The sequence below is a fragment of the Saimiri boliviensis genome, chromosome 9, assembly GCF_048565385.1.
Source record: "Saimiri boliviensis isolate mSaiBol1 chromosome 9, mSaiBol1.pri, whole genome shotgun sequence".
Taxonomy (NCBI): domain Eukaryota; kingdom Metazoa; phylum Chordata; class Mammalia; order Primates; family Cebidae; genus Saimiri; species Saimiri boliviensis.
Window position 1 is genome coordinate 115179437 of NC_133457.1, and position 26245 is coordinate 115205681.

The window sequence follows — 26245 nt, forward strand, 5'->3', positions numbered from 1 at the left end:
GCACCCAGCTGTTTTAAGTTTTTATAAGGAAACCACATTAAGGTATTAATTGCATAAGTAGCAACTAATAAAAATTTTAAACTTCCCCAGCCTTCCCCTGAGTTGGGAATCCCGACTCATAAAATCTGGTTGAGTGGAGGGCATAACCCATAGTAGAATCTACTTCCAATCTAGATTTTTTTTTCTCTTGTAATCAATAAAGCCAAAATCAGTCATTCATTCTACTTATGTGCTTATAGTCATTCATTTTCCTTGTCATTCCTCACCCCCAACCCCTTTTAGAGCTTGCCAGGACAGTTATTTTTTTTAATATAGATAGCATCACCACCCAAGGGTTAGCAGTTGTGGTTCTTGGAGAATTTCACTTTCATACTGTTTACACTGTGAAATATATTAGCTTCGATTCAAAGGACTTTAAATCTCTTTTTTTTTTTTGAGATGGAGTTTCGCTCTTGTTACCCAGGCTGGAGTGCAATGGCGCGATCTCGGCTCACCGCAACCTCCGCCTCCTGGGCTCAGGCAATTCTCCTGCCTCAGCCTCCTGAGTAGCTGAGATTACAGGCACGTGCCACCATGCCCAGCTAATTTTTTGTATTTTTAGTAGAGACGGGGTTTCACTATGTTGACCAGGATGGTCTCGATCTCTCGACCTCGTGATCCACCCGCCTCGGCCTCCCAAAGTGCTGGGATTACAGGCTTGAGCCACCGCGCCCGGCCTAAATCTCTTATGTAAATCTATCCAGAGATGTGCTGCTTTGTGAAACTCCTCCCAATGCCCATACATCTTTACAATCAAAGGATTACTCCTGTTTCCAATCAGATGTAAAGTACACACTGCAGCCAAAAGAAAACTGGTACATTTCAGAATCAAAGCATAACCAGACCACATAGGGAGAGACAGAAAACCTGTTTCAGGAGGAGCACAGGACCGGTTTGCAGAACTCCCCGCTCCACCATGCTGCTATTACGTTGCTCTGTGCCAAAACCCAAGTTTTTGTTGTTGTTTGTTTTTTTTTTTAATGTTGCAAGTTTCTATTTGTCTCTGCATGGGCCTGGCTAAATCCCACTGATGTTCATGGAAAATGTTGCTCATGCAAAGACAGGGGGGAAGCACTAACCTCCCTGCTGCAAATAAATACCACCTCCTAAATTATCATGTTTCCCCACACATACACACATAGCTCTCATTCATCCTAGAGGCCATGCCATGCCTTGAGCTAGAAATTGCTTTACAAAGAGATGCAAATGCAGTCCAGGAATAAATTCCAACCATCTAATTTAGGAGGTCCTTAATATCCATCCACAGATATTTAGAAAGAAGCTTTAAGGGGCAGGGCAAGGGGGTGTTGAAGGAGGCAACTGTCTAAGCTGGTGAAGAATCACAGTCAAGTGGCTGGGCCCAGTGGCTCATGCCTGTAATCCCAGCACTTTGGGAGACCAAGACAGGTGGATCACTTGAGGTCAGGAATTTGAGACCAGCCTGGCCAACACAGTGAAACACTGTCTCTGCTCAAAGTACAAAAATTAGCCGGGCATGGTGGCAGGTACCTGTAATCCCAGCTACTTAGGAGGCTGAGACAGGGGAATCACTTGAACCCAGGCGGCGGAGGTTGCAGCGATCCGAGATCGCGCCACTGCACTCCAGCCTGGGCAACAGGGCGAGACTCCATCTCAAAGAAAAAAAAAAAAAAGAATCACAGGCCAGTGATAACTCATAGACAAGCAACTCGGAAGGTGCAAGCCTCTTTTGTAAAGTTGTACATCAAAAATGAATTCACTAAAGCAAATCTAATCTATGGGAGATAGAAATCAGCAAAGCAGTTGTCTGGGGCAGGGGGTATGTGGGGTGACAGGGACAGGCACTAGGGAACTTCCCGGAGTGATGGAAATGTTCTGTCTTTTGACTGAGGTGGTATTTATGTGGGTGTTGATGAACGTCAAAACTGAATGAATCGGAAACTGAAGATCTGTGCATTTTATGGTATATAGATTATATCTCAATACCAAAAATACCCTAAATTTATTTTGTCATCATACTATGTTACAGATTATTTCTGCTCTCCTAAGTTACTTCTTCCCTAATATATTAGTACCAAGAAAAAAATTATTAAAAGCTAAAACGTGGCTGAGTGTGGTGGCTCACACCTATAATCCCAGCATTTGGGAAGGCTAAGGCAGGAAGATCGATTGAGCCCAGGACTTCGAGACCAGCCTGGGCAACACAAGGAGATCCCATCTTTACAAAAACTATAAAAAGAATTAGCCAGTTTCTACGAAAGAAAACAGAAACCTGAAACCTGGGGGCGGGGGAGGGAAATGAGCCGGGCATGGTGGCTCCTGTTGTGGTCCCAGCTACTCAGGAGGCTGAGGCAGGAGGACTGTCTGAGCCCAGGAGGCAAAGGTTGCAGTGAGCCGAGATCAAACCACTGCACTCCAGCCTGGGCGACAGAATGAGACCTTGTCTTGCGGGGGGCGGGGGGAAACTAAAATGTAATCTGAACAATGAAAAACATGTCATTAGCGGCAGAATTTAAAAATGAAAATGAGAACATTTCCTGAGAATTCTATATAGCCACATGAAGCATTTTACTTGCAGTAATTCATCTAAAGCTCCCAACAAACCAAGGCAGTAGAAAGGATTGTCCCTTTTTACAAATGACAAGACTGAGGCTCAGAAAAGTAGGCTGGGTTCAAATAACACGGCTTCCCAAAGTGCAGTTAAGAGCTAAACCCAGTCCGGTGTAGTGGCTCACATCTGTAATCCAGCACTTTGGGAGGCCAAGGTGGGAGGATCACCTGAGGTCAGGAGTTCGAGACCAGCCTGGCCAACATGGTGAAAGCAATCTCTACTAAAAATACAAAAATGAACTGGTGTAGTGGCCACCTGTAATCCCAGCTACTCAAAAGGCTGAGGTAAGAGAATTGCTTGAACCTGGAAAGCAGAGGTTGTAATGAGCTGAGACCTTGTCACTGCACTCCGGCCTAAATGACAGAGCAAGACTCTGACTCAAAAAAAGAAAGAAAGAAAGAAAGGGGCTAAACCCAAACCACTTGGCTCCAAAGCCCTCATTCAGAACCACTGCACTTAGGAGCTGGGTTTGAAGTGAGGCGACTTTCAGAATGGTCAGAAGACATTTCAAAATGTGTTCTAGCCAAGAACTGAAAATTGACTCTTTACATAAAAATCTATTAAGGGTTGCCAGGTGTGGTGACGCACGCTCATAATCCCAGAACTTTGGGAGGCTGAGGCGGGTGGATCACCTGAGGTCAGGAGTTTGAGACCAGCCTGGCCAACATGGTGAAACCCCATCTCTACTAAAAATACAAAAAAATTGGCCGGGCGCGGTGGCTCAAGCCTGTAATCCCAGCACTTTGGGAGGCCGAGGCGGGTGGATCACGAGGTCGAGAGATCGAGACCATCCTGGTCAACACGGTGAAACCCCGTCTCTACTAAAAATACAAAAAATTAGGTGGGCATGGTGGCACGTGCGTGTAATCCCAGCTACTCAGGAGGCTGAGGCAGGAGAACTGCCTGAACCCAGGAGGCGGAGGATGCGGTGAGCCGAGATCGCGCCATTGCACTCCAGCCTGGGTAACAGGAGCGAAACTCCGTCTCAAAAAAAAAAAAAAAAAAAAAAAAAAAAAAAAAAATTTATTAAGGGAAATCAGTTATGGTCACCTAGAAGTAGATGCTGTCTAATTACTTTTTCACCCCACGCCCTTTTTCCTGTAGTTCCTGGAAAGAGAGGCAAAAATGTAAATATCCCCCAACTTAGCCATCGCAGGAAATGCTGACTATAAAAGGGCCTCCAACCTGGAACTACCACACTGCTGGAGGCGCCAAAACCTAGAGACGAGCTGTTAACTGTCTGGCTTCTGTCCTGAGCTCCAGTCAAGGGAAAACAGGCCCGTCAGTTGGGAGACAGCAGAGGATGGGGGTAGAGGCTGAAAGGGCCTCAGTGGAAATAAATTTTTTAAAAATAGTAATTGTGGGGTGTGCTGTCTCATGCCCACAACCCCAGCACTTTGGGAGACTGAGGTGGGCAGATCTCAAGGTCATGAGTTCAAGACCAGCCTGGCCAACATGGTGGAACCGTCTCCACTAAAAATACAAAACTTAGCTGGGCATGGTGGTGCATGCCAGTAATCCCAGCTACTTGGGAGGCTGAGACAGGAGAATTGCTTGCACCGAGGAGGCAGAGGTTGCTGCGAGCCAAAATCATACCACTGCACTCCAGCCTGGGTGACAGAGCAAGACTCAAAAAAATAATAGTAATAATTATTATGGCCTACATTGAAAGTCAGGACTTCAGCTTTCTTTTGGAAAATCAGAGCATTATTTTATTTGGTTTGTGTTTATTTTTTTGTTTTTGTTTTTTAAGAGACAAGGTCTTGCTCTGTCACCCAGGCTGGAGTGCAGTGGCCTGATCATAGCTTATTACAGCCTCAAACTCCTGGTTGAAGTGATGCTTTTGCCTCAACATCCCAAGAAACTGAGACTACAGGCATACACCACCATACCTGACTAACTTTGATTCTTATTTTCAGTAGAGATGAGGTCTCAACATGCTGCCCAGGGTGGTCTCAAACTCCCGCCCTTGAGCCATCCTCCCACCTCAGTCTCCCAAAGCACTGGGATTACAGAGCCCAGAGCGTTGGGAGTTACAGGCCCAGCCTCAGGGCATCATTTTAGCAAGGAGACACTGACTGGAACTGATGGCCGGGCCCCCTTTAGAAGAGCGTGAGGCTTCCAGGTCACCCCGGTCCCCACCGCTCACTCTAGCCACCTGCTTCCCCTCACTGGCTGGTGCTGGAGTTTGCCATCACCACTGCTGACATGGACAACACTAGTAAGGGAAACAGAATGGCATGTGCAATAAACTCACATTAACAATTCGATCTATATTTACAACCCCAAGTACCAGTCTGGCCTCCCACTGAAGGAAGAAACAACTTTGTTCTTAAGGGTTCCAAACACCCTAAATGCACATTTCATGTATTTCATTTCCTGTAACTCACTGACTTCCAGAAAGGCACTGGGGTGACTTAAGATAGCAGTCCTGGCACAATAAGATTAAAAACACTTCAAAGAATAAAAGGCAGGCCAGGCGCCATGGCTCACGCCTGTAACGCAGGAAGAAATAACCCCCTTCCTCTTCGCAGGGCAAGAGCTGCTGGTATCACTTTCCTGATAACATGGCACGTACAGCGTAGGCATACCCACTCCCAGGCCCCTGAGCATCTGGCTTCCTCCGTTCCACAAGCACCTCTGCACCAAATCCTCATCATCCCTCACCTGCTGCCAACAGCAAAAAGGTCTATTGTTTCTGTTTCTTTCTTTTTCTTTCTTTCTTTCTTTTCATTCTGAGATGGAGTTTTGCTCTGTTGCCAGGCTGGAGTACAGTGGCTCACCACAACCTCCACCTCCTGGGTTCAAGCAATTCTCCTGCTTCCGCCTCCCGAGTAGCTAGGACTACAGGCATGCACCACCATGCCCGGCTAATCTTTGTATTTTTAGTAGAGACGGGGTTTCATGATGTTGGCCAGGATAGTCTCAATCTCCTGACCTCATGATCTGCCCGCCTCAGCCTCCCAAAGTGCTGGGATTACGGGCGTGAGCCACCACGCCCGGCCTAAAAGCAAATTCTTTAATTACAAATAAAAATATTAATAAGATTTATGAACAGAAAATCTGAGTGTTCCCCTGGGTCCCACCTGGTGAGACTATAAACAGCAACTGCATCTCATAATATCTCTGTTTGGAGAAAAAGGGTATCAGTTCTCTCCTCTCCACAGCTCAGTGACACTGGACCTCTTTCTGTTTCTCAAATGCACTAAGAACATGCCTGCTGCAGGGCCTTTGCGCTGCTGCCTGCTGGAATATTCTACTTCCCATCATTCCTCAGGAGGTCTTTCACAGCCACACAGGCTAAGGTTGCCTCTCCACATCTCCTATCCTTCACCCTCATTTGTGCAAAAAATACCAAACCTACCTGGGATACCCCATCCGTCCTATGACCTTATTCTGTTACCATCAGAGCACTTTTCACGATTTGCAACGATTTCATTTACTGGCTTATTGTCTATCCCCTCTGGATGTCAGTCCCACAGGGCAGAAATGTTTGTCTACTCTGTTCATGGCTGCACCCTCAGAGCTCGGCACAGGGCCTGGCACACAGCACGTCCTCAACCACCCTCTGCCAAAGCAAGGGAAGAAAGAAAAGGAAGCCAGAGAAGGAGCAGAGGGGGCTACTCAGTTCTGCTACACACCATGTGCACAGCAGCACAGACTCTGCTACTTTTCCAACCCCTCACACTCAAATACTCTACATTAGACACAAAGAAAATGTGAGCTTAGAAAACAATCCAAGTTGGGCGTCCCTGATCCAAAATGCTTGGGAGCTGAAGTGTTTGAGACTGCAGATGTTTTCAGAGTGGGGAACATCCGCACCATCCTTACTAGCTGAGCATCTCAAATCTGAAAATAGTGCTTAAAAGGTTTCAGATTTCTGGAGCACTATTTTTATTCGTTCAGAATTTTTTGTTTTTGTTTTGTTTTGAGACACATCTCACTCCGTCACCCAGGCTGGAGTGCAGTGGCACAATCTCAACTCACTGCAACCCCCGCCTCCCAGGTTCAAGTGATTCTAGTGCCTCAGTCTCCCAAGTAGCTGGGATTACAGATGTGTGCCACCCCACCCAGGTAATTTTTAGTAGAGATGGGGTTTCACCATGTTGCCCAGGCTGGTCTTGAACTCCTGGCCTCAAGCAATCTGACTGCCTTGGCTTCCCAAAATGCTGGGACTACAGGCATGAGCCAACATGGCCAGCTAGATTTTAGAGAATTTGGAATTTGGGATCTGGGATGCTCAACCTGTGATACAATCCATCAGGACAGGAGATCTCGTTTGCCACTGTGTTCCCAGAGTCTAGACTAGCACATATGCAATAAGCATGCAATAAATCCTTGCTGAGGTCATGCAAGACCCAACTGCTGACTGAATGAATGAACGGCACAGGCTTTGCTATAGTTTGATCCAGGTGGTGTATGAAATGGAGCTTCAACACTAAAGTCTCAGGGACTCCCAATGTGTTGGCCTGAGGGCATCCTTTCCCTTACAAGGCCACCATCCCATTCCAGATGCCTGAGAGAAACAAAGAACTTTCTGTTTCCAAACCTCTAAGGTTACTGAACAAACAATGCCGATTAACTCACCAGGGGAACCCAGTAGGTGTAGAGTGCGCCAAGTCTCATTTCAGGAACAAACTGAGAGCAGGCAAGAAGTAAGAAATAGAGGTTGAAAAAGTATTTGAACTGGTTGAACAGCACCTGGAATGGAGAGAAACAGAGAAGAGACACTCAGGGCTTGTCTGATGAGATCTGGAACATCTGGAGGAAAATGAATAATTTTTTGTTTTTTTTTTGAGATGGAGTCTTGCTCTGTAGCCCAGGCTGCAGTGCACAGGCGGGATCAAGGCTCACTGCAACCTCCGCCTCCCAGATCCCGGTTCAAGCAATTCTCCTACCTCAGCCTCCCAAGTGGCTGGGATTACAGGCATAAGCCACCATGCCCAGCTTATTTTTGTATTTTTTAGTAGAGATGGGGTTTCACCATGTTGGCCAGTCTGGCCTTGAACTCCTGACCTCGTGATCTGCCTACTTCAGCCTCCCAAAGTGCTGGGATTACAGGGATGAGCCCCCACGGTCGGCTGGGAAATGAACAGTATTTAAAAAACATCCTGCTGCTGGACGTGGTGGCTCACACCTGTAATCCCAGCACTTTGGGAGGCTAAGGTGGGCGGATCACCTCAGGTCAGGAGTTTAAGACCAGCCTGACCAACATGGCGAAACCCTGTCTGTACTAAAAGTAAAAAAAATTAGCCGGGCGTGGTGGCAGGCACCTGTAATCCCAGCTACTTGGGAGGTTGAGGCAGGAGAATCACTTAAACCCGAAAGGTGGAGGTTGCAGTGAGTCAAGATCGTGCTATTGCACTGCAGCCTGGGCAATAAGAGCGAAACTCTGTCTTAAAAAAAAAAAATTCCTGCACAAGAATACAATTTATACGATACCTTTCACATAAAGCTTAAACACTTCCATATGCTGTTTAGAAAAACGCACATGGATAATAAAAGTATCATTTGTAAAAGAGTAAATAATGACACACATGAAAATTGAAAACACCAAATTCAGAAGAGGAGTTACTTCCTGGGGTGGGGGTAAAATCTAACATGGAGGGGCACACAGGGGCATCAACTATGTTATGTGTGTTCTGGGGCTTGGTTTGGTTTGGATTTTTGAGACCGAGTCTCACTCTGTCATCCAGGCTTCAGTCCAGGGGCATGATGACAGCTCACTGCAGCCGTGAACTCCTGGGCTCAGGCAATCCACCTGCCGCAGCCTCCCAAGTAGCTGAAACCACAACCATGCCCAGCTCAATTTTTTGTTATTTGTAGAGACCGGGTCTCTCTACGTTGCCCAGGTTTGTTTTCAACTCCCGGGCTCAAGCAGTCCTCCCACCTCAGCCTCCCCAAGTGTTGGGATTACAGACCTGAGCCACTGCATCCTGACTGTGTTATTTCTTAAGACTATATACTTTGTAAGTTCCATAGACCACTCAAGATAGTGTTTAAGAGGAGGTTCTGGTGGGAAATGCTTATGCTCTAAGGTTGAATCCAAAAAGAAAGATAAAAAGTTATGTCCGCAACATGCCAGACACAGTGGTACAGGACTGTAATCCCAGTACTTTGGGAGGCTGAGGTGGGCGGGTTGCTTGAGTTCAGGAGTTCGAGACTAGCCTTGGCAAATGGTGAAACTCCATCACTACAAAAAATAGAAAAATTAGCCAAGCAGGGTGGCATGCACCTGTAGTCCCAGCTACTCAGGAGGCTGAAGCGGGAGGAATAATTGAGTCCAGGAGGCGGAGACAGAAGTGAGCTGAGATCATGTCATTGCACTCCTGCCTGGATGAGAGTGAGTCCCCCATCTCACAAAATAACATAAAATACAAAATAATTTTTAAAAGTTATGCCCACAATATGACCTTAACTCTGTAAAATAATACAGTTGAATCCTCCCCTGGGGAGCAGCGGGTGCTAGCGTGGTTCTGACCGCTGGCGTGCACCCAGGAGTGAGACTGATGCCACATGACTAGTCTGGGTCGATAGGTAATGAATAGAAGTACTGTGTCTCTTCGATACTAGGGCAGTTAAGAGCCATTGGTGCCTCTTGCGCCACCATGGTGACTTTGGCGGCCACATAATCCAGGTGGCACAGCCAGAAGGTGGAGGAGTGTGGCCCAGTCTGCATCTGACTTTCCACGAATGAGAATGAACCTATTCCTCCCTTATTCAAATTGCTGCCTGGGAGGCTGAAGAGGAGCCTCACTTGAGCCCAAGAGGCTGAGGCTAAAATAAGCTCTGATCATGCCACTGCACTCCAGCCTGGGCAAGAGAGTGAGATCTGGTCTCTTAAAAAAAAAAAAAAAAATTCAAATTGACCTTGAACTACACTATATAGCAGATTTCTGCCTCTGTTCTGTCACTCAATATCTAACACTGCCATTATGTTCCGTTTTGCACTGGAGCTGATTGCTACTGCCGCTTCTCAAAGTCAACTGGTGTGTGTTTGGAAGCTAAAAATAGATACTGAATTTATGTGCATGTTGAGGGAGGCTTGCTGAGTATATGTCCATGGATTTGTGTAAGTTAATGGGGAAGCATTAAGCCACCAGAAACATTTATTATTAGCAAAAATATTAATGAAAATTCTCTCTTGAGATGGGTAGAATTAAAATAGATCTTTATTTTTTCCCCTCTAAGCTATTATCTCCCAGCTTGCTCATACTGACTAATGTGTCATGATGGAGGAAATTCAGGCACCGCTGACATTCTTTTCTGCTGTTTTGGTCACACTGGGAGGTTCCCAGCATGTCTTTTTCACTCTTAGGCTCAGCACAGCAAATACATGTGAAGCTACTCTAACTGAGCAGGTAGGGTCACACAGCCTTGTAGACAATACCCCCTCCACCCCACCCCACCCCCCAATGCCACCACCACCCAGTGCTGAGCCCAGGGAATATGAACCACCAGGGGCTACGGTGGCACAGAAAAGTCACCAACATCTGCCACAGGGAATTCAGTCTTTTAAGACTGTACCGGCTGGTGGAGACGCTCATGCCTGTAATCCTCCCACTTTGGAAGGCCAAGGTGGGTGGATCACCTGATGTCAGGAGTTCAAGACCAGCCTGGCCAACATAGTGGAACCTCATCTCTACTAAAAATACAAAAATGAGGCCGGGTGTGGTGGCTTGAGCCTGTAATCCCAGCACTTTGGGAGGCTGAGGCAGGTGTATCACCTCAGGTCAGGAGTTCGAGATCAGCCTGATCAACATGGAAAAAGCCTGTCTCTACTAAAAATACAAAAGTAGCTGGGCATGGTGGCAGATTCCTGTAATCACAGCTACTTAAGGCAGGGTGGCTAAGGCAGCAGAATTGCTTGAACCCAAGAGGTAGAAGTTTCAGTTAGCTGAAATCATGCCATTGTACTCCAGCCTAGGCAACAAGAGTAAAACTGTCTTTTTTAAAAAAATAATAAAAAAAAAAAGCAGCCGGGCATGGTGGCAGGCACCTGTAATCCCACTATGCAGGAGGCAGAGGTTGCAGTGAGCCGAGATCGCACCACTGCACTCCAGCCTGGAGTGAGACTCCATCTGAAAAAAAAAAAAAAAGACTGTACCAACACATGAATTTGCCATGGAAAAAAAAAAAGAATGCGGTCCCTGCCTGCACGTACCCCAGGAAGAAAGGTGAAGAAATTGTACTTCTGATTGTTGATGACATTTCGAGGATACCTCTGGTCCCTCTTCTCGGGATGCCCCAACCAGACAGTGCGGGGCCTGGGCTCCCCTCCCCCGCAGCATCTCAGCCACTCGCAGCACCTGTGGGAAAGACAGACCCACACATCAAGGCCACGCCCACGCATCAAGGCTGTGCTCATGTCTGCCCACTCTTCTCAGAATGCTTTTCTCCAAAGCATCTTCTCTGGCTCAGGACCACAGCCATACTTGGGGCTTCATCTTTCAATGAAACAGGAAAACAGGGCAGAAGCTCCCAAGAAGCTGTGGTCCAAACAAAAGACGCTTTGTCACCAAAATGCCCACCAACAGTGGACTGGATAAAGAAAATGTGGTTCATGCACACCATGGAATATGATGCAGCCATAAAAAAGAATGAAATCATGTCCTCTGCAGCAACATGGATACAGCTGGAGGCCATTATCTTAAGTGAACTTAAAGGAACAGAAAACCAAATACTGCATGTTCTCATTTATAAGTGGGAGCTGATCTCTGAGAGCACATGGACATAAGGATGGGAACAACAGACACCAGGGACCGCTTGAAGAGGGACATTTGAGGAGGGCATGGATTGGAAGGCTAGTTATTGGGCACTGTGCTCACTACCTGAATGACAGGATCATTCACACACTAAGCCCCAGTGAAACCCAATTTACCTACTTAACCAACCTGGACATGCACCACCTAAACCTAAAATAAAAGCAGAGGAAAACAATTTTTTAAAAAAATATGCTTTGTCCCCAACCCCAAATGATTTACAGCCATGCATTGTTAAACGACAGGGGTATGGTTTTTTGTTTGTTTGTTTGTTTTTTGAGATGGAGTTTCGCTCTTGTTACTCTGGCTGAAGTGCAATGGCATGACGTCGGCTCACCACAACCTCCACCTCCCAGGTTCGAGCCATTCTCCTGCCTCACCCTCCCAAGTAGCTGGGATTACAGGCACCCGCCACCATGCCTGGCTAATTTTTTATGTGTATTTTTAGTAGAGATGGGGTTTCTCCATGCTGGTCAGGCTGGTCTTGAACTCCCGACCTCAGATGATGTGCCCACCTTGACCTCCAAAAGTGCTGGGATTACAGGCGTGAGCCACTGCACCCAGCCAGGGATACGCTTTAAGAAATGCATTAGGCTGTTTCAGCACTGTGGAACATTCTAGAGTGACTTACACAACCTGATGTGTGATCACCTACTACACACTAGGCTTGATGATACAGCCTATTATTACTCCTCAGCTGCACACCTGTACAGCATGAGACTGTGCTGAATAAGACAGGCAGTCATAGCGTAATGGTAAGTCCTTGTCTCTAAACACAGGAAAAATACAGTAAAAATACAGTATTATAATCTAATGGGGCCACCATGATATATGTGGTCCATGGTTGGCTGATACATCATTATGGGGCACAAGACCATGTTTCAAGAAGTGGGATTCCACCAGGCATGGTGGTAATCCCAACACTTTGGGAGGCTGAGGCAGGAGGATCATTTGGGGCCAGGAGATTGACACTAGCCTGGGCAACAAAGTGAGATTCTCATCTCTGTTAAAAATTAATTTTTTTAAGATAGGATTTTTTTTTTTTTTTTTTTTTTGAGACAGAGTTTCGCTCTTGTTACCCAGGCTGGAGTGCAATGGTCCGATCTCGGCTCACCGCAACCTCTGCCTCCTGGGTTCAGACAATTCTCCTGCCTCAGCCTCCTGAGTAGCTGGGATCACAGGCACGCGCCACCATGCCCAGCTCATTTTTTGTATTTTTAGTAGAGACGGGGTTTCACCATGTTGACCAGGATGGTCTCGATCTCTTGACCTCGTGATCCACCCGCCTCGGCCTCCCAAAGTGCTGAGATTACAGGCTTGAGGCACCGCGCCCGGCTAAGATAGGATTTAAGAAAATAAATCTATCACAGTAAGTACTATTATAACATCTACCTATCATAGATGAGGAAGAAACTTGGACCGGGTGCGGTGGCTCATGCCTTACTAACATGGCAAAACTTTGTTTCCACTAAAAGTACAAAAATTAAGCCGGGCGCGGTGGCTCAAGCCTGTAATCCCAGCACTCTGGGAGGCCGAGGCGGGTGGATCTCAAGGTCAAGAGATCGAGACCATCCTGGTCAACATGGTGAAACCCCGTATCTACTAAAAATACAAAAAATTAGCTGGGCATGGTGGCTCGTGCCTGTAATCCCAGCTACTCAGGAGGCTGAGGCAGGAGAATTGCCTGAGCCCAGGAGGCGGAGGTTGCAGTGAGCCGAGATTGCGCCATTGCATTCCAGCCTCGGTAACAAGAGTGAAAACTCCGTCTCAAAAAAAAAAAAAAAAAGTACAAAAATTAGCCGGGTGTGATGACACATACCTATAATCCCAGCTACTCAGGAGGCTGAGGCAGGAGAATCGCTTGAACCCGGGAAGCGAGGTTGCGGTGAGCCAAGACCATGCCACTGCACTCCAGCCTGGGTGATACAGGGAGACTCCATCTCAAAAAAAAAAAAGGGGAGGGACAGCACGGTGGCTCACATCTGTAATTCAAGCATTTGGGAGGCCAGGAAGGACAGATCACGAGGTCAGGAGTTCGAGACCAGCCTGACCAACATAGTAAAATCCCATCTCTACTAAAAATACAAAAAAAATTAGCTGGGTGTGGTGGCGGGCACCTGTAATCCCTGCTAACTCAGGAGGCTGAGGCGGCAGAGTCGCTTGAACCCGGGAGGCGGAAGTTGCAGTGAGCCAAGACGGTGCCACTGCACTCCAGCCTGGGTGACAGAGGGAGACTCTGTCTCAAAAAAAACAAAAAAAAAGAAACTTGGAAGAGCTAGAGCACCCAAGTTTTCAGAGACGTAAGAAACAGCTGGGTCTACCCTTGAGCTGTGTCAGCCTTATTCCAAAGCCTAGCGTCTCTTCCCCACCCCATGCTGTCACAGCTGCTGGTTATACCAAGATTGCTATATAAAGGAGAAGAGGGGGCGGGGGAATCTCCCCTCCTCCCCCAGCTTTCCTTTTCGGCAACACATTAGAGGAGCAAGCCACAAAGATGATGTCTCAGAGCGCCATATAACCTGGAGAGAAGCCAGCACACCAGCTGTCGGCAGAGCGACCCCAAGGGCACCCCCAACCTGGTTTTCCCAAGAGGGCAACTCACTGGTGCCAACATCAGCACCCCACTCCCAGGTCACCCTCCCAGGATGAAAAGGAACACCTTGGAATCTGGTCTGCTTTGGCAAAACAAAGCTACTCTGAGGACCCCAAAAAGGGTAGCGTGTCTTTCAGGAGAGCTTCATTAAATAAGACATTTTTTAAAGTACAAGCTCCCGAAAAACAGCTACAAAAACGTCCTTCGCTGGACTGCTCACCTCCCTGCCCCTCACTCACAGGCTGGAGCCAGGTCCCAGTCCTGCCAGGCCCCTGGATGTCACCAGGTGAGGTGAAACCAACCAGATGTGGCAGCAACTCACATATTACTTATCCACCGTAGACCTTCCTTCTTCCGTTCCTCCCACAGGGCAGGTGCTAGGGCGTGCTGGGGTACAGAGCTGAGCAAACACAGTCTCTGTGCCTCAGGACCTTAAAGATGAATGAGCCGGCAGGCTGCCTGCTCAGAGGCTCAAAATTTCCATGATGAAACACAGTGCTCTTTCTTAAAAATAGCATCCTCATTCCAGTAAACCCGCGCTCCCGCTGGAGTGTGGCTCTGCTAAGAGGTTTCACTTCTAGTAAGTCATTCTTGTTGGCCCCTTTCTAAGTTGTCCAAAAGCCAGACACACACACAGAAGCCTCAAGGAGTCCAACCGCTCTCCCCACTCCTGTTCCTAAGTGCAAATCTCCCATGCTGGCCATCAGTGGACACTCACTGAACACACTTTGAATGAATGGGGGTAGCAAAGGAGGAGGCGGAGAGGAAAGGGATGGGAGAAAAAGGGGAAGGACGGGAGGAGGGAGGGAAGATTCATTTGACAGAAAGCACATCACTGGATTTGCAGAAACCTTCCTGGATGGTAAAGACTGACACCTCTGTGAGCCAGTAATTCTCTCCCTATCCTAAACTGTCCAGTAATGACTGATTTTCGTAGTTGTATGGTTCCAATGAAAGATGAAAGATGAATTTAAAGGAATCACAAACTGCCAGGTTAACTGTTTATACAAATTTTTTGTTCTGTTTTGTTTTAGCAGAAGTTTCCACACATCAAGCTATCCGGTTACACTATTCATCACTTAGCCTATGACCTCTGTGCCTACACACAAAGTACAAGACACTCTGCACTGTGGGAGCAAGAGACTAGAAACAAACTTGACCGTCTGTCTCAGTCTCTTCCTGCTGCTATAACAAAATACCTTGGCCGGGCGCAGTGGCTCAAGCTTGTAATCCCAGCACTTTGGGAGGCTGAGGTGGGTGAATCACGAGGTCAAGAGATTGAGACCATTCTGGTCAACAGGGTGAAACCCCGTCTCTACTAAAAATACAAAAAATTAGCTGGGCATGGTGGCGCGTGCCTGTAATCCCAGCTACTAAGGAGGCTGAGGCAGGAGAATTGCCTGAACCCAGGAGGCGGAGGTTGTGGTGAGCCGAGATCGCGCCATTGCACTCCAGTCTGGGTAACAAGAGCGAAACTCCATCTCAAAAAAAAAAAAAAAAAAAATACCTTACGCTATGTAATTTACAAACAATGGAAATGTATTGCTCATAGTTCTGGCAGCTGCAAAGTCCAAGATCGAGGCACTAGTAGATTCAGTATCTGGTAAGGCCCATTCCTCATGCCTTTTTTTTTTTTTTTAAGGCAGGGTTTCGCTCTGTTACCCAGGCTAGAGTACAGTGGTACAATCACAGCTCACTGCAGCCTCAAACTCCTGGGCTCAAGCAATCCTCTTACCTTAGCCTCCCAAGTATATGGGACTAAAGGCATGTGTCACCATACCTGGCTAATTTTTTAATATTTTGTAGTTGGGGGGGGTCTCACTACGGTGTCCAGGCTGGACTCAAACACCCGGCCTCAAGCTATCCTCCCACTTTTGCCTCCCAAAGTGCTAGGATTACAAGTTATGCCATCATGCCTGGCCCCTCATGCATTTTTTTTCCTTGAGATGGGGTCTCACTCTGTTGCCCAGGATGGAGTGCAGTGGCATGATCTCAGCTTGTTGCAGCCTCAACCTTCCATGCTCAAGCAATCCTCCTCCCACCTCTCAGCCTCCCACGTAGCTGGGACTATAGGCATGCACAACCACACCTGGCTAATTTTTGTATGTTTTTTGTAGAGACAGGGTTTTACCATGTAGCCCAGGCTGGTCTCAAATTCCTGGGCTCAAGTGATCTGCCCACTTCATCTTGCAAAGTGTTGGGATTATAGGTGTGAGCCACCACACCCGGCCCCTCATGCCCCTTTTATAAGGGAATTCATGAGGATTCTACCTTCGTGACCCAATCACCTCCTAACTGCCCCACTTTATAAAACTATCACATTGGGGGTTAGAATTCCAACATACGCATTTAGGGGAAAGGGATACATTCAGACCACAACACCGTTCATCAAAGGGAGGCTGGATAAATAAACAGGGATAAACCAGAAAATGAAATTGCAAACAGCCTCTAGAGACTAAGATCCTCTTCCAGTTCCAGGCACTTCGGGAACTGCAGGTTACGGTGCAGACATGTCCAAGTCCACATATAACCACATACAAACAGTCCCAAAAATGGAACAGAAATGGCATCAAGAAATCCCAGTCCACATGTATCCCATTGGGGTTTTTGTTTTAATTAAAAGAAATTTTTAAAAAAAATCCCAGTCACAAAGATACAAATTTATTTCCTTCCTTCCTTCCCTCCCTCTCTCTCTTCCTTCCTCTCTCTCTCTCTTTCTCTCTTTCTGATGGACTCTCACTCTGTTGCCAGGCTGGAGTGCAGTGGCGTGATCTTAACTCACTGCAACCTCCGCCTCCCGGGTTCAAGCGATCCTCCTGCCTCAGCCTCCCGAGTAGCTGGGACTACAGATGAGCGCCACCACACCCAGTTAACTTTTGTATTTTTAGTAGAGACAGGGATTCCCCATGTTGGCCGCGATGGTCTCCATCTCTTGACCTTGTAATCCATCTGCCTCGGCCTCCCAAAATGCTGGGATTACAGGCGTGAGCCACCACGCCTGGCCAAAGACACAAATTTCTTCAGTGGGTGGACCCCAAGTTCCTGACGAACATGCACTTTGCCAAGAAGCGCAACACAAAGGGCCTGAAGAAGCTGCAGGCCACACCAGCGAGGCCGTGAGTACACACGCCGGGGCCGCGGAGACCCGTGCAAAGCCCAAAGAGGTTGAGCCCAAGATCTCAAAGGGTGTCGGCAACAACTTCGATCCACCTGCCCACACTACCCACTCCAATACTGGGACGCGTGCTCGTGCCCGCACTGTTAAGGGTCTCAGGCCGTGCTGGCCAAAGCCAAGGATCAAACCAAGGCCCAGACTGCAGCTCCAGCTTCAGTTCAGCTCAGGCTCTCAAACATGCCTAGGCCCCTGGCCAAGCTGGTGAAACCCGTCTCTACTAAAAATACAAAAATTAGCCAGGTGTGGTGGCGGGTGCCTGTAATCCCAGCTACTCGGGAGGCCAAGGCAGAGAAATGCTCGAACCTGGGAAGTGGAGACTGCAGTGAGCCGAGATCGTGCCATTATACTCCAGCCTGGGCAACAGAGTGAGACTCCATCTCAAAAAAAAAAAAAAAAAAAAAAGTGCCCAGGTCCTAAAAGGCTTCAGAGTAGAGATCTTTGTCTGCCCACAGGACAGATGGATCAGCATGACCTCTGGGCTGCCGTCCACATGGGGCTGGTGTCTTCCTGTGCTATTTGTACAAATAGGCCTGAGGCAGGCAGAAACAAACAACAGAATAGAGCTGTGTGCACAAAACAACCCAATCTGCAAATACACAAAACTGAAAAGCAAGGGGCTAAAAGGTGTGTAGGATGCCATTCTTCGCATGAAAGCAAGAGGATATACATGCAGGGAGATGCTTCCATGTGCACAATCTCCATGACAAGCTGGGAACACTGGCTCCCTTTCAGGAGGAAGAGGTAGGGACAACTTTTCCTGTATATTCTTTTGGTAAGATTTGTGGTTTTTTACCTTCTAGACATATTGTCTATGGGACTAAATGTTCCTGCAGCTAAATTCATCATATTAAGCATTCCTCTATCAAGTGCTTAGCTGGTACAAAGTACTGTAATCTAGGTCCTTTGGGACCAATCATTGGAACAGAATCCTTGCCTTCTCCTTTCTCACAATCTCATTGTAAAACTGGAGTGTTTGGCACAGGATAAAATAAGAACTTTGTGTTATCGGAGTCAAAAGCCCAGCTCATTTAACCAACTTGATTGTTACCACATTCATTCATTTTCTACCTGCACCGAATATAACTTGCACCCTTTAATACAGGATTTATTTGAGTTTCAAGTCAATAGTATTTACTAAACACTTAGTAACAACAAGCCAAGTCACAGCAGCTTCCTTTTTGTCACTCATTCATTCCCAAGTGTGCCCTGAGTGCTCACACAGTGGCCAGCCCTCACCTAGGAACTGGGCATTAAGTAGTGAACCAGACAGACCAGGTCCTCCTCCCATGGAGCTTGTAGCCTGGTGGAGGGAAACAGTAAACAACTTCCCACAAGAAAATAAGGCCAGGGGCGAGAGAGCGGATGGGGAAGGGGTGTGGCTCTGGGAGATTGGGTGGCCAGGGAGGTGAGGTGACAGTTTAGCTAAGTGCCAAGAAGCAACTGCTATGCACCCATATGAGGAAGTGGAATCCAGGCAGATGGAACTGCAAAGGCAAAGATCCAGAGGTGGGAAGCAGCCTGGCACGCACAAAGCCTGCAAAGGCGGCTGGCTGCGGGAGAAATGCTCTCATCACAGGGGAGAAGACAAAGGACAAGGAAAGAGGAAACAGTGGGCAGACAACACAGGGCTTTGTCGCCAGGGCCAGAACTCTAGATGTTGCTACATACACAGTGGGGATCATGTGAAGGGTACGAGCAGGAGAGTGGCATGATCTCATTTAGGGTTTTAAACGGTCCCCCGGGCCACTGGTCAGAGAAAGCACTGCAGTGGGCAAGAGCTGAAGCAGATGATGGTATATAGGCTTTCTTTTTACGGGAAAGAAATGTTCTAACATTGCAGTGATAGCTACACAACTCTACAAATATACTAAAACTTGCTGAATTGTACACTTTACACAGGTGGATTATAAGGTATGTGAGTTACAGCTCAATAAAACCGTTATATTAACAACAACAACAAAAGTGGAAACAGGAATTATTTATGAGGCTGTTGCCATCATCCAGGCAAGAATACACAGTGGTCCAGGCGGGGAGTGAGGCGTAGGGTGCCAGGGCACAGACTCTCAATATATTATGGATGTAGAAATGCACAATCTCTCAAGTGTCAACCATGATCAAGAAATGCAGTGTCCCGTTTAATGTCCACAACAATCCTACAAGGTACGAGCACCACCCCTATTGTTACAATGGATAAAGGGAGCCCCAGAGGACTTGGTGGCTTGCCCAAGATCATGTGCTACATCCGCTCTCTCTCCTACGGAGGGGTGGAAGCAGGGATGGAGCCCAGGCCTGTCTGATCCAGACCCTGGGCTAAGGGCTCTCATCCTACACTACCATGAACAGCCTCATCTGCAAAATTCTTTCACAGCACAACTTTTTCCCAATCGCTCAGTACATAAATGGGAAGGTTCTTTGGGGACCATCAAGAGTGACCGTTCTGTCCAAGCAGGAGCTCTCCTGCCCCATACCCATTCACCTTTGAGCCACCTCTCAGTGCCAACGTCACACCTGATTAGCTGCTCTGCCACAATGGACGGAGTTCCTTTATGTTACTCTCCCTTATGAATTATTTCCTTTGCTAATTACACAGATTTTTCTTTTCTTTTATTTTGAGACCGAGTCTTACTCTGTCACCCAGGCTGGAGCGCAGTGGCGAGATCTCGGCTCACTACAACCTCCACCTCCCAGATTCCAGCAATTATCCTGCCTCAGCCTCCTGAGTAACTGGTACTACAGGCATGTACCACCACGCCTGGCTAATTTTTTATATTTTTAGTAGAGACAGGGTTTCACCGTGTTAGCCAGGATGGTCTCGATCTCCTGACCTCACGATCCTTCCACCTCAGCCTCCCAAAATGCTAGGATTACAGGCGTGAGCTACCGTGCCCGTCCTTAATTACAAAGATTATTAACCTACCATGTCACTCTTTGCACACACGTAGGGCCCAATGTCTGTAGAGACATTCAGCCTTACCAAAAGTAAGTATCCCCAGTTGGACTAAGAAGTGTATTCACAGAAAAATACAAAAGATACTATTCACAGTATTGTTGCCTGGAAGTGAAAAAAGAGAGCTGTTGGATGGAGTCACTTGTACGTTTTGCCGTACTCACTTCTGCGTACTCTAATTTCTTATAAGCATGTATTACTTTTCAATACTGATTTTAATGATGATGTTAACTAAGGAGAAAACTAAGCAGAGGTACTGTGGTGCTGAGCTTTGAGCTTATATGCCTCAAGGACTCATACTAGGGGATATAAAATCAAATACCTCCAGGGGACAGGCAGGTAAAATAAATAAGCAAAAGAGCCAGGTGTGGTGGCGCAGAGCCATATCCCACCTATACACTATGCCCTATATCCTAAGCATCTACAGTCCCAGATATTCAGGAGGCTGAACTGGGAGAATCGCTTCAGCCCAGTTTAACTCCAACCTGGGCAACATAGTGATATTCAATTTCTAAAAAAAAAAAAAAATTATATATTTTAAAATAATTTTTTTTTTGAGACAGTCTTGCTCTGTCACCTAGGCTGGAGTGCACTGGCACCATCCTGGCTCACTGCAACCTCTGCCTCCCAGGTTCAAGCAATTTTAACCATTGTGACAGGATGACTCACCACCATGCCCAGCTAATTTTTTGCATTTTCAGTAGAGACAGGGTTTCACCATGTTGGTCAGGCTGGTCTTAAACTCCTGACCTGAAGTGATCTACCCACCTCAGCCTCCCAAAGTACTGGGATTACAGGCATGAGCCATGTCACCCAGCCTAAAAAAAATTTTTATTTTTACTTTTTTTTTTTTTTGAGACAGAATCTCACATCATCACCAGACTGGAGTACAGTGGTGCAATCATGGCTCACTGCAACCTCTGCCTCCCAAGTTCAAGCAATTCTCCTGCCTCAGCCTCCTGAGTAGCTGGGATTACAGGCTTGTGCCACCAAACTCTTCTAATTTTTTGTATTTTTAGTAGAGACAGGGGTTTTGCCATGTTAGCCAGGGTGGTCTCAATCTCCTGACTTTGTGATCCTCTCGCCTTGGCCTCCCACAGTGCTGGGATTACAGGCATGAGCCACCACGCCTGGCCAAAATTTTTTAAAAAGAAGAAAATTGGGCCGGGCATGATGGCTCACGTCTATAATCTCAACGCTTTGGGTGGGCAGATCACTTGAGGTTAGGAGTTTGAGACCAGCCTGACCAACATGGAGAGACCCCATCTCTACTAAAAATACAAAATTAGCTGGGCATGGTGGCACATGCCTGTAATCCCAGCTGTTAGGAAGGCTGAGGTAGGAGAATCACTTGAACCCAGGAGGAGGAGGTTGCGGTGAGCTAAGATCACCCCACTGCACTCCAGCCTGGGCAACAAGAGCGAAATTACGTCTCAAAAAAGAAAAAAGTAAGCAAACTGAACTGAATATAGATTGTGGCAAGTAGGAAAGCACAAGCTGCATCAGAAGTGTATACCTCTCGACTGGGTGTGGTGGCTCACTCCTATAATCCCAGCACTTTGGAGGCCAAGGCAGGTGGATCACCAGAGGTCAGGAGTTCAAGATCAGCCTGGCCAACATAGTGAAACCCCATCTCTACTAAAAATACAAAAGTTAGCGGGGCATGGTGGTGCATAATACACCTGTAATCCCAGCTACTTGGGAAGATGAGGCAGGAGAATCTCTTGAACCTGGGAGGCAGAGGTTGCAGTGGGTAGAGATCATACCACTGCACTCCAGTGTGGGTGAAATAGCAAAACTCTGTCTCAATAAATGAATGAATAAATGAATGCATGCATGCATGAATGAATGAAAAAGAAAGTATATGACTCTCTCCTTTACAGTGCTTCAATGTTAAGCTTTCTCAATAAAGAATGCTACAGGGAGGCCAGTACAGTGGCTCACAGCTGTAATCCCAGCACTTGGGAGGCTGAAGCGGGTGGATCACTTGAGGTCAGCAGTTCAAGACCAGACTGGCAGGCCGGGCGCGGTGGCTCAAGCCTGTAATCCCAGCACTTTGGGAGGCCGAGGCGGGTGGATCACGAGGTCGAGAGATCGAGACCATCCTGGTCAACATGGTGAAACCCCGTCTCTACTAAAAATACAAAACATTAGCTGGGCGTGGTGGCATGTGCCTGTAATCCCAGCTACTCAGGAGGCTGAGGCAGGAGAATTGCCTGAACCCAGGAGGCGGAGGTTGCGGTGAGCCGAGATCGCGCCATTGCACTCCAGCCTGGGTAACAAGAGCGAAACTCTGTCTCAAAAAAAAAAAAAAAAAAAAAAAAAAAGACCAGACTGGCGAACATGGCAAATCCCCATCTCCACTAAAAATATAAAAATTAGCCAGGCCTAGTGGCAGGTGCCTGTAGGCCTAACTCCCAGCTATTTGGGAGGCTGAGACAGGAGAATCTCTCTTTTTTTTTTTTGAGACATAGTTTCACTCTTGTTGCCCAGGCTGGAGTGCAAACAGCACAATCTCAGCTCACTGCAACCTCTGCCTCCTGGGTTTAAGCCTCAGCCTCCTGAGTAGCTGAGATTACAGGTGCCCACCACCACGCCTGGCTAATTTTTGTACTTTTAGTATAAGGGATGGGGTTTCACCATGTTGGCCAGGCTGGTCCTGAACCGCAAGTGATCCACCTACCTCGACCTCCCAAAATGCTGGTATTACAGGCATGAGCCACTGCACCCCGCCCGCTTACTCGTTAATCATGGTTTTAAAAGTCAATGTCCTCCATCTTCTTTCCACTGGTTTAGCTGAGCCCAATTCCATCTCTGAATTTCAGGTATGATGAGCGCAGGCTCCAGGCTTACCCAGGGAGAGCCCTGGATGTTCTGGACACAGTGACTGGCTTGAGAAGGGACAGTGAGACCCCCGGCTGGGATTTTGCTAAAAACACTCAGAAAGATGTGTTCTTCTCCCTGGGGTTGCTACGGTAGCAGAAAACATGCCTAGGCAAGGGACAGATGCCCTGTTCCCGTTTAGGGACTAATCAGCCTGAAAATGGAACCCACAGGAGGACAGCAGAGACGAGAAGTTCCTGATAACCTCAGGTAAGCACAAAGACTCACCCACCCCTGGACTTGCAGCCTCAGAGTCAATAAAATGCCTTCTGTTGTATTTTACTTTACCGGAGCCAATTTACTTCATTCTATTATTATTTAGTTAGAGACAGAGTCTTGCTCTGTCACCCAGGCTGGAGTACAGTGGCACGATCTCGGCTCACTGCAACCTCTGCCTCCTGGCTTCACACAATTCTCCTGCCTCAGCTTCCTGGGTACCCGGGATTACAGGCACGTGACACCACGCCCGGCTAATTTTTTGTATTTTTAGTAAAGACTGGTTTTCACTGCGTTAGCCAGGATGGTCTTGATCTCCTGACTTCGTGATCCACCCGCCTCGGCCTCCAAAAGTGCTGGGATTACAGGCGTGAGCCACCGCGCCCTGCCATACTCTGACTTCTTTATGGTTGTGCTGTCCAGTTCACCTTAGTGGCTTCTACCACATGTGGCTATTTTAAGTTTCAATTAATTAAATACCCAAGCCCTCCTTTTCCCCTAGGCACACTGAGTGACCACTAAATACGAACTAGACTGTGCGGACACAGAACATTCCATCACGGCTAAGAGTTCTACCGGGCAACACTGCTGGAGAGCATCCCTTTCAAGACACCTCCTCCCACCGTACTCCTGAACTGATGTCAGTGTCAAAGACGCACGTGTGAACATTAGCAGGTGGGCCTCACAACAAAGGGAAACTTGCCTGAACAGAGTTTCCAAACTTCAGCCATTTTCATGCACACACAGGATTTCTATGATCTCCAAATAATTCTACCTTCTACCTACACGATTTTGTCTAAATGCGATTGCCTTACATCAGTTCTCAACTAGAAGCAGTTTTGCACCCCTAGGGTGGGTATCTGGCCATGTCTGGAGACACTGTTAGTCATCACAAGTCCAAGACTCTACTCTTATCTGCTGAATGGAGGCAGCCAGGGATGCTGAGAGCTACCTTACAGCGCACAGACAACCTCCACAGCAGAGAAGGATCCGGCCCCAAATGCCACATGTGCCCAGTTGGGAAATCCTGCTTTAGGTTTTATAATAAACTATTTGTTTTGAATGGATTCATACCATTCCCATAAATGTATTTTAAATGATAACCTCTGGCCAAGCACGGCTCACACCTGTAATCCCAACACTTTGGGAGGCCAAGGCAGAAAGATCACTTGAGTTCCGGAGTTGGAAACCATCCTGAGCAACACGGTGAGATCTCGTCTCTACAAAAATTCAAAAACAATTAGCCAGGCACGGTGGCATATGCCTATAGTCCCAGCTACTCGAGAGGCTAAGGAGGGAAGATCCCTTGAGCCCGGGAAGTTGAGGCTGCAGTGAGCCCTGATCATGCCACTGTACTCCAGTCTTGGGGACACAGCAAGATGCTGTCTCAAAAAAATTCAAAAAAAAAAGATAACCTCATGCCATTACCATAACTAGAAACCAGTATCACTTGCCATAATAAAAGACAAATAACAAAACCAGCACGATGAAAAGCAAACTGTGTTACTCCACTCCAGCTGGCCGCTGCAGCTGGCAGTGCCTCTGAGCCCAAAGCCTACCCTACTGCTGCTCCTTCTTTCTTCTTCCCTTTTTCTTTTTTTTTTTTTTTCTTTTGGAGATAAGAGTCTCACTTGGCCGCCCAGGCTGGAGTGCAGTGGCGCCATCTCAGCTCACTGCAGCCTCCACTTCCCAGATTCAAGCAATTCTCCTGCCTCAGCCTCCCAAGTAGCTGGGATTACAGGTATGCACTACCATGCCCACCTAATTTTTTATTTTTAGTAGAGACAGAGTTTCAGCAGGTTGGCCAGGGTGGTCTCAAATGCCTGACCTAAAGTGATCCACTCACCTCGGCCTCCCAAAGTACTGGGATTACAGGCATGAGCTGTTGCACCCGGCCCCTCCTTTCTTTATTGCTGAGAAGTTAGCAAGTGTCTAGTGTTAAAAAATGGACCCCTGGACGTCTGTAATCCCAGAACTTTGGGAGGCCAAGGTGGGCGGATCACAAGGTCAGGAGATCAAGACCATCCTGGCCAACCTGGTAAAACCCTATCTCTACTAAAAATACAAAAATTAGCTGGGAGTGGCGGCACCTGCCTGTAATCTCAGCTACTCAAGAGACTGAGGCAGGAGAATTGCTGCTTGAAACTGGAAGGCGGAGGTTGCGGTGAGCCAAGAATGTGCCACTGCACTCCAGCCTGGCAACAGAGTGAGACTCTTTGTCTCAAAAAAAAAAAAAAAAAAAAAAAAAAAAAAGTGGGCCCTGACAGGACTGTAAATATTGAAGGGAAATTGAAAAATAAATAAGCATCTTGCTGAATGTCTCAATGTGACTCAGCTCCTGCCCATGAATTACTTAAATTTATCACTGCAGCACCCAGTACCACTGCCTGCCCGACATTTTGGAACTGTAGTTCCGCAGTAGAAACCTTGAGCTTGGTGGCACATTTACTACAAGTGACCAAATTCCCCCACATCTGTCCAAACAAGAGAGGTGACAGCCAGGCTCCCTACTGAGGAGTGGCTTTACACACGCAGCTCCCTCCCTCCAGGAAGCTGCAGCCACACCCTGCCTGTCTCGTGGATGGACTCCAGCTCCCTGGAGCCCCAGGGTCCAGAGGAACAGCTGCCCAAAGCTGTGTTGTGGCAGCTGTCACCTTGGTATCGTGGATTCTGCTGTTGTTCCTTAACACCAAACTGAAACTGGACCATCTGACACTCGCCACGACGAAAGAGCTTCCATCCCACATTCCAGACAGGCTGGGGAGATGGGCTGCAAGACCGAATCCTTTAAGAGTAAGAAATTAGCCGGGCGCGGTGGCTCAAGCCTGTAATCCCAGCACTTTGGGAGGCCGAGGCGGGTGGATCACGAGGTCGAGAGATCGAGACCATCCTGGTCAACATGGTGAAACCCCGTCTCTACTAAAAATACAAAACTAGCTGGGCGTAGTGGCACATGCCTGTAATCCCAGCTACTTAGGAGGCTGAGGCAGGAGAATTGCCTGAGCCCAGGAGGCAGAGGTTGCGGTGAGCCGAGACCGCG

At 47.5% G+C, this 26245-nt stretch overlaps 1 protein-coding gene across 2 annotated transcripts in view; it reads right to left on the bottom strand.

The window, feature by feature from the left end:
• Positions 1-26245, bottom strand: part of ATP9A (ATPase phospholipid transporting 9A (putative)) — a 168654-nt gene that overhangs the window by 122582 nt on the left and 19827 nt on the right. The window contains exons 1-3 of one of the 2 annotated variants that reach the window (XM_074406664.1): positions 14307-15379; positions 10794-10938; positions 7217-7330 (exon numbers count right to left, since the gene is read on the bottom strand). In XM_074406664.1, coding sequence (XP_074262765.1) covers positions 7217-7330; positions 10794-10938; positions 14307-14308 — 261 coding nt within the window. In that variant the 5' untranslated portion in view covers positions 14309-15379. Of the gene's footprint in view, positions 1-7216; positions 7331-10793; positions 10939-14306; positions 15380-26245 lie in introns of those variants that run through there. The other variant, XM_039479637.2, reaches the window with a different exon arrangement.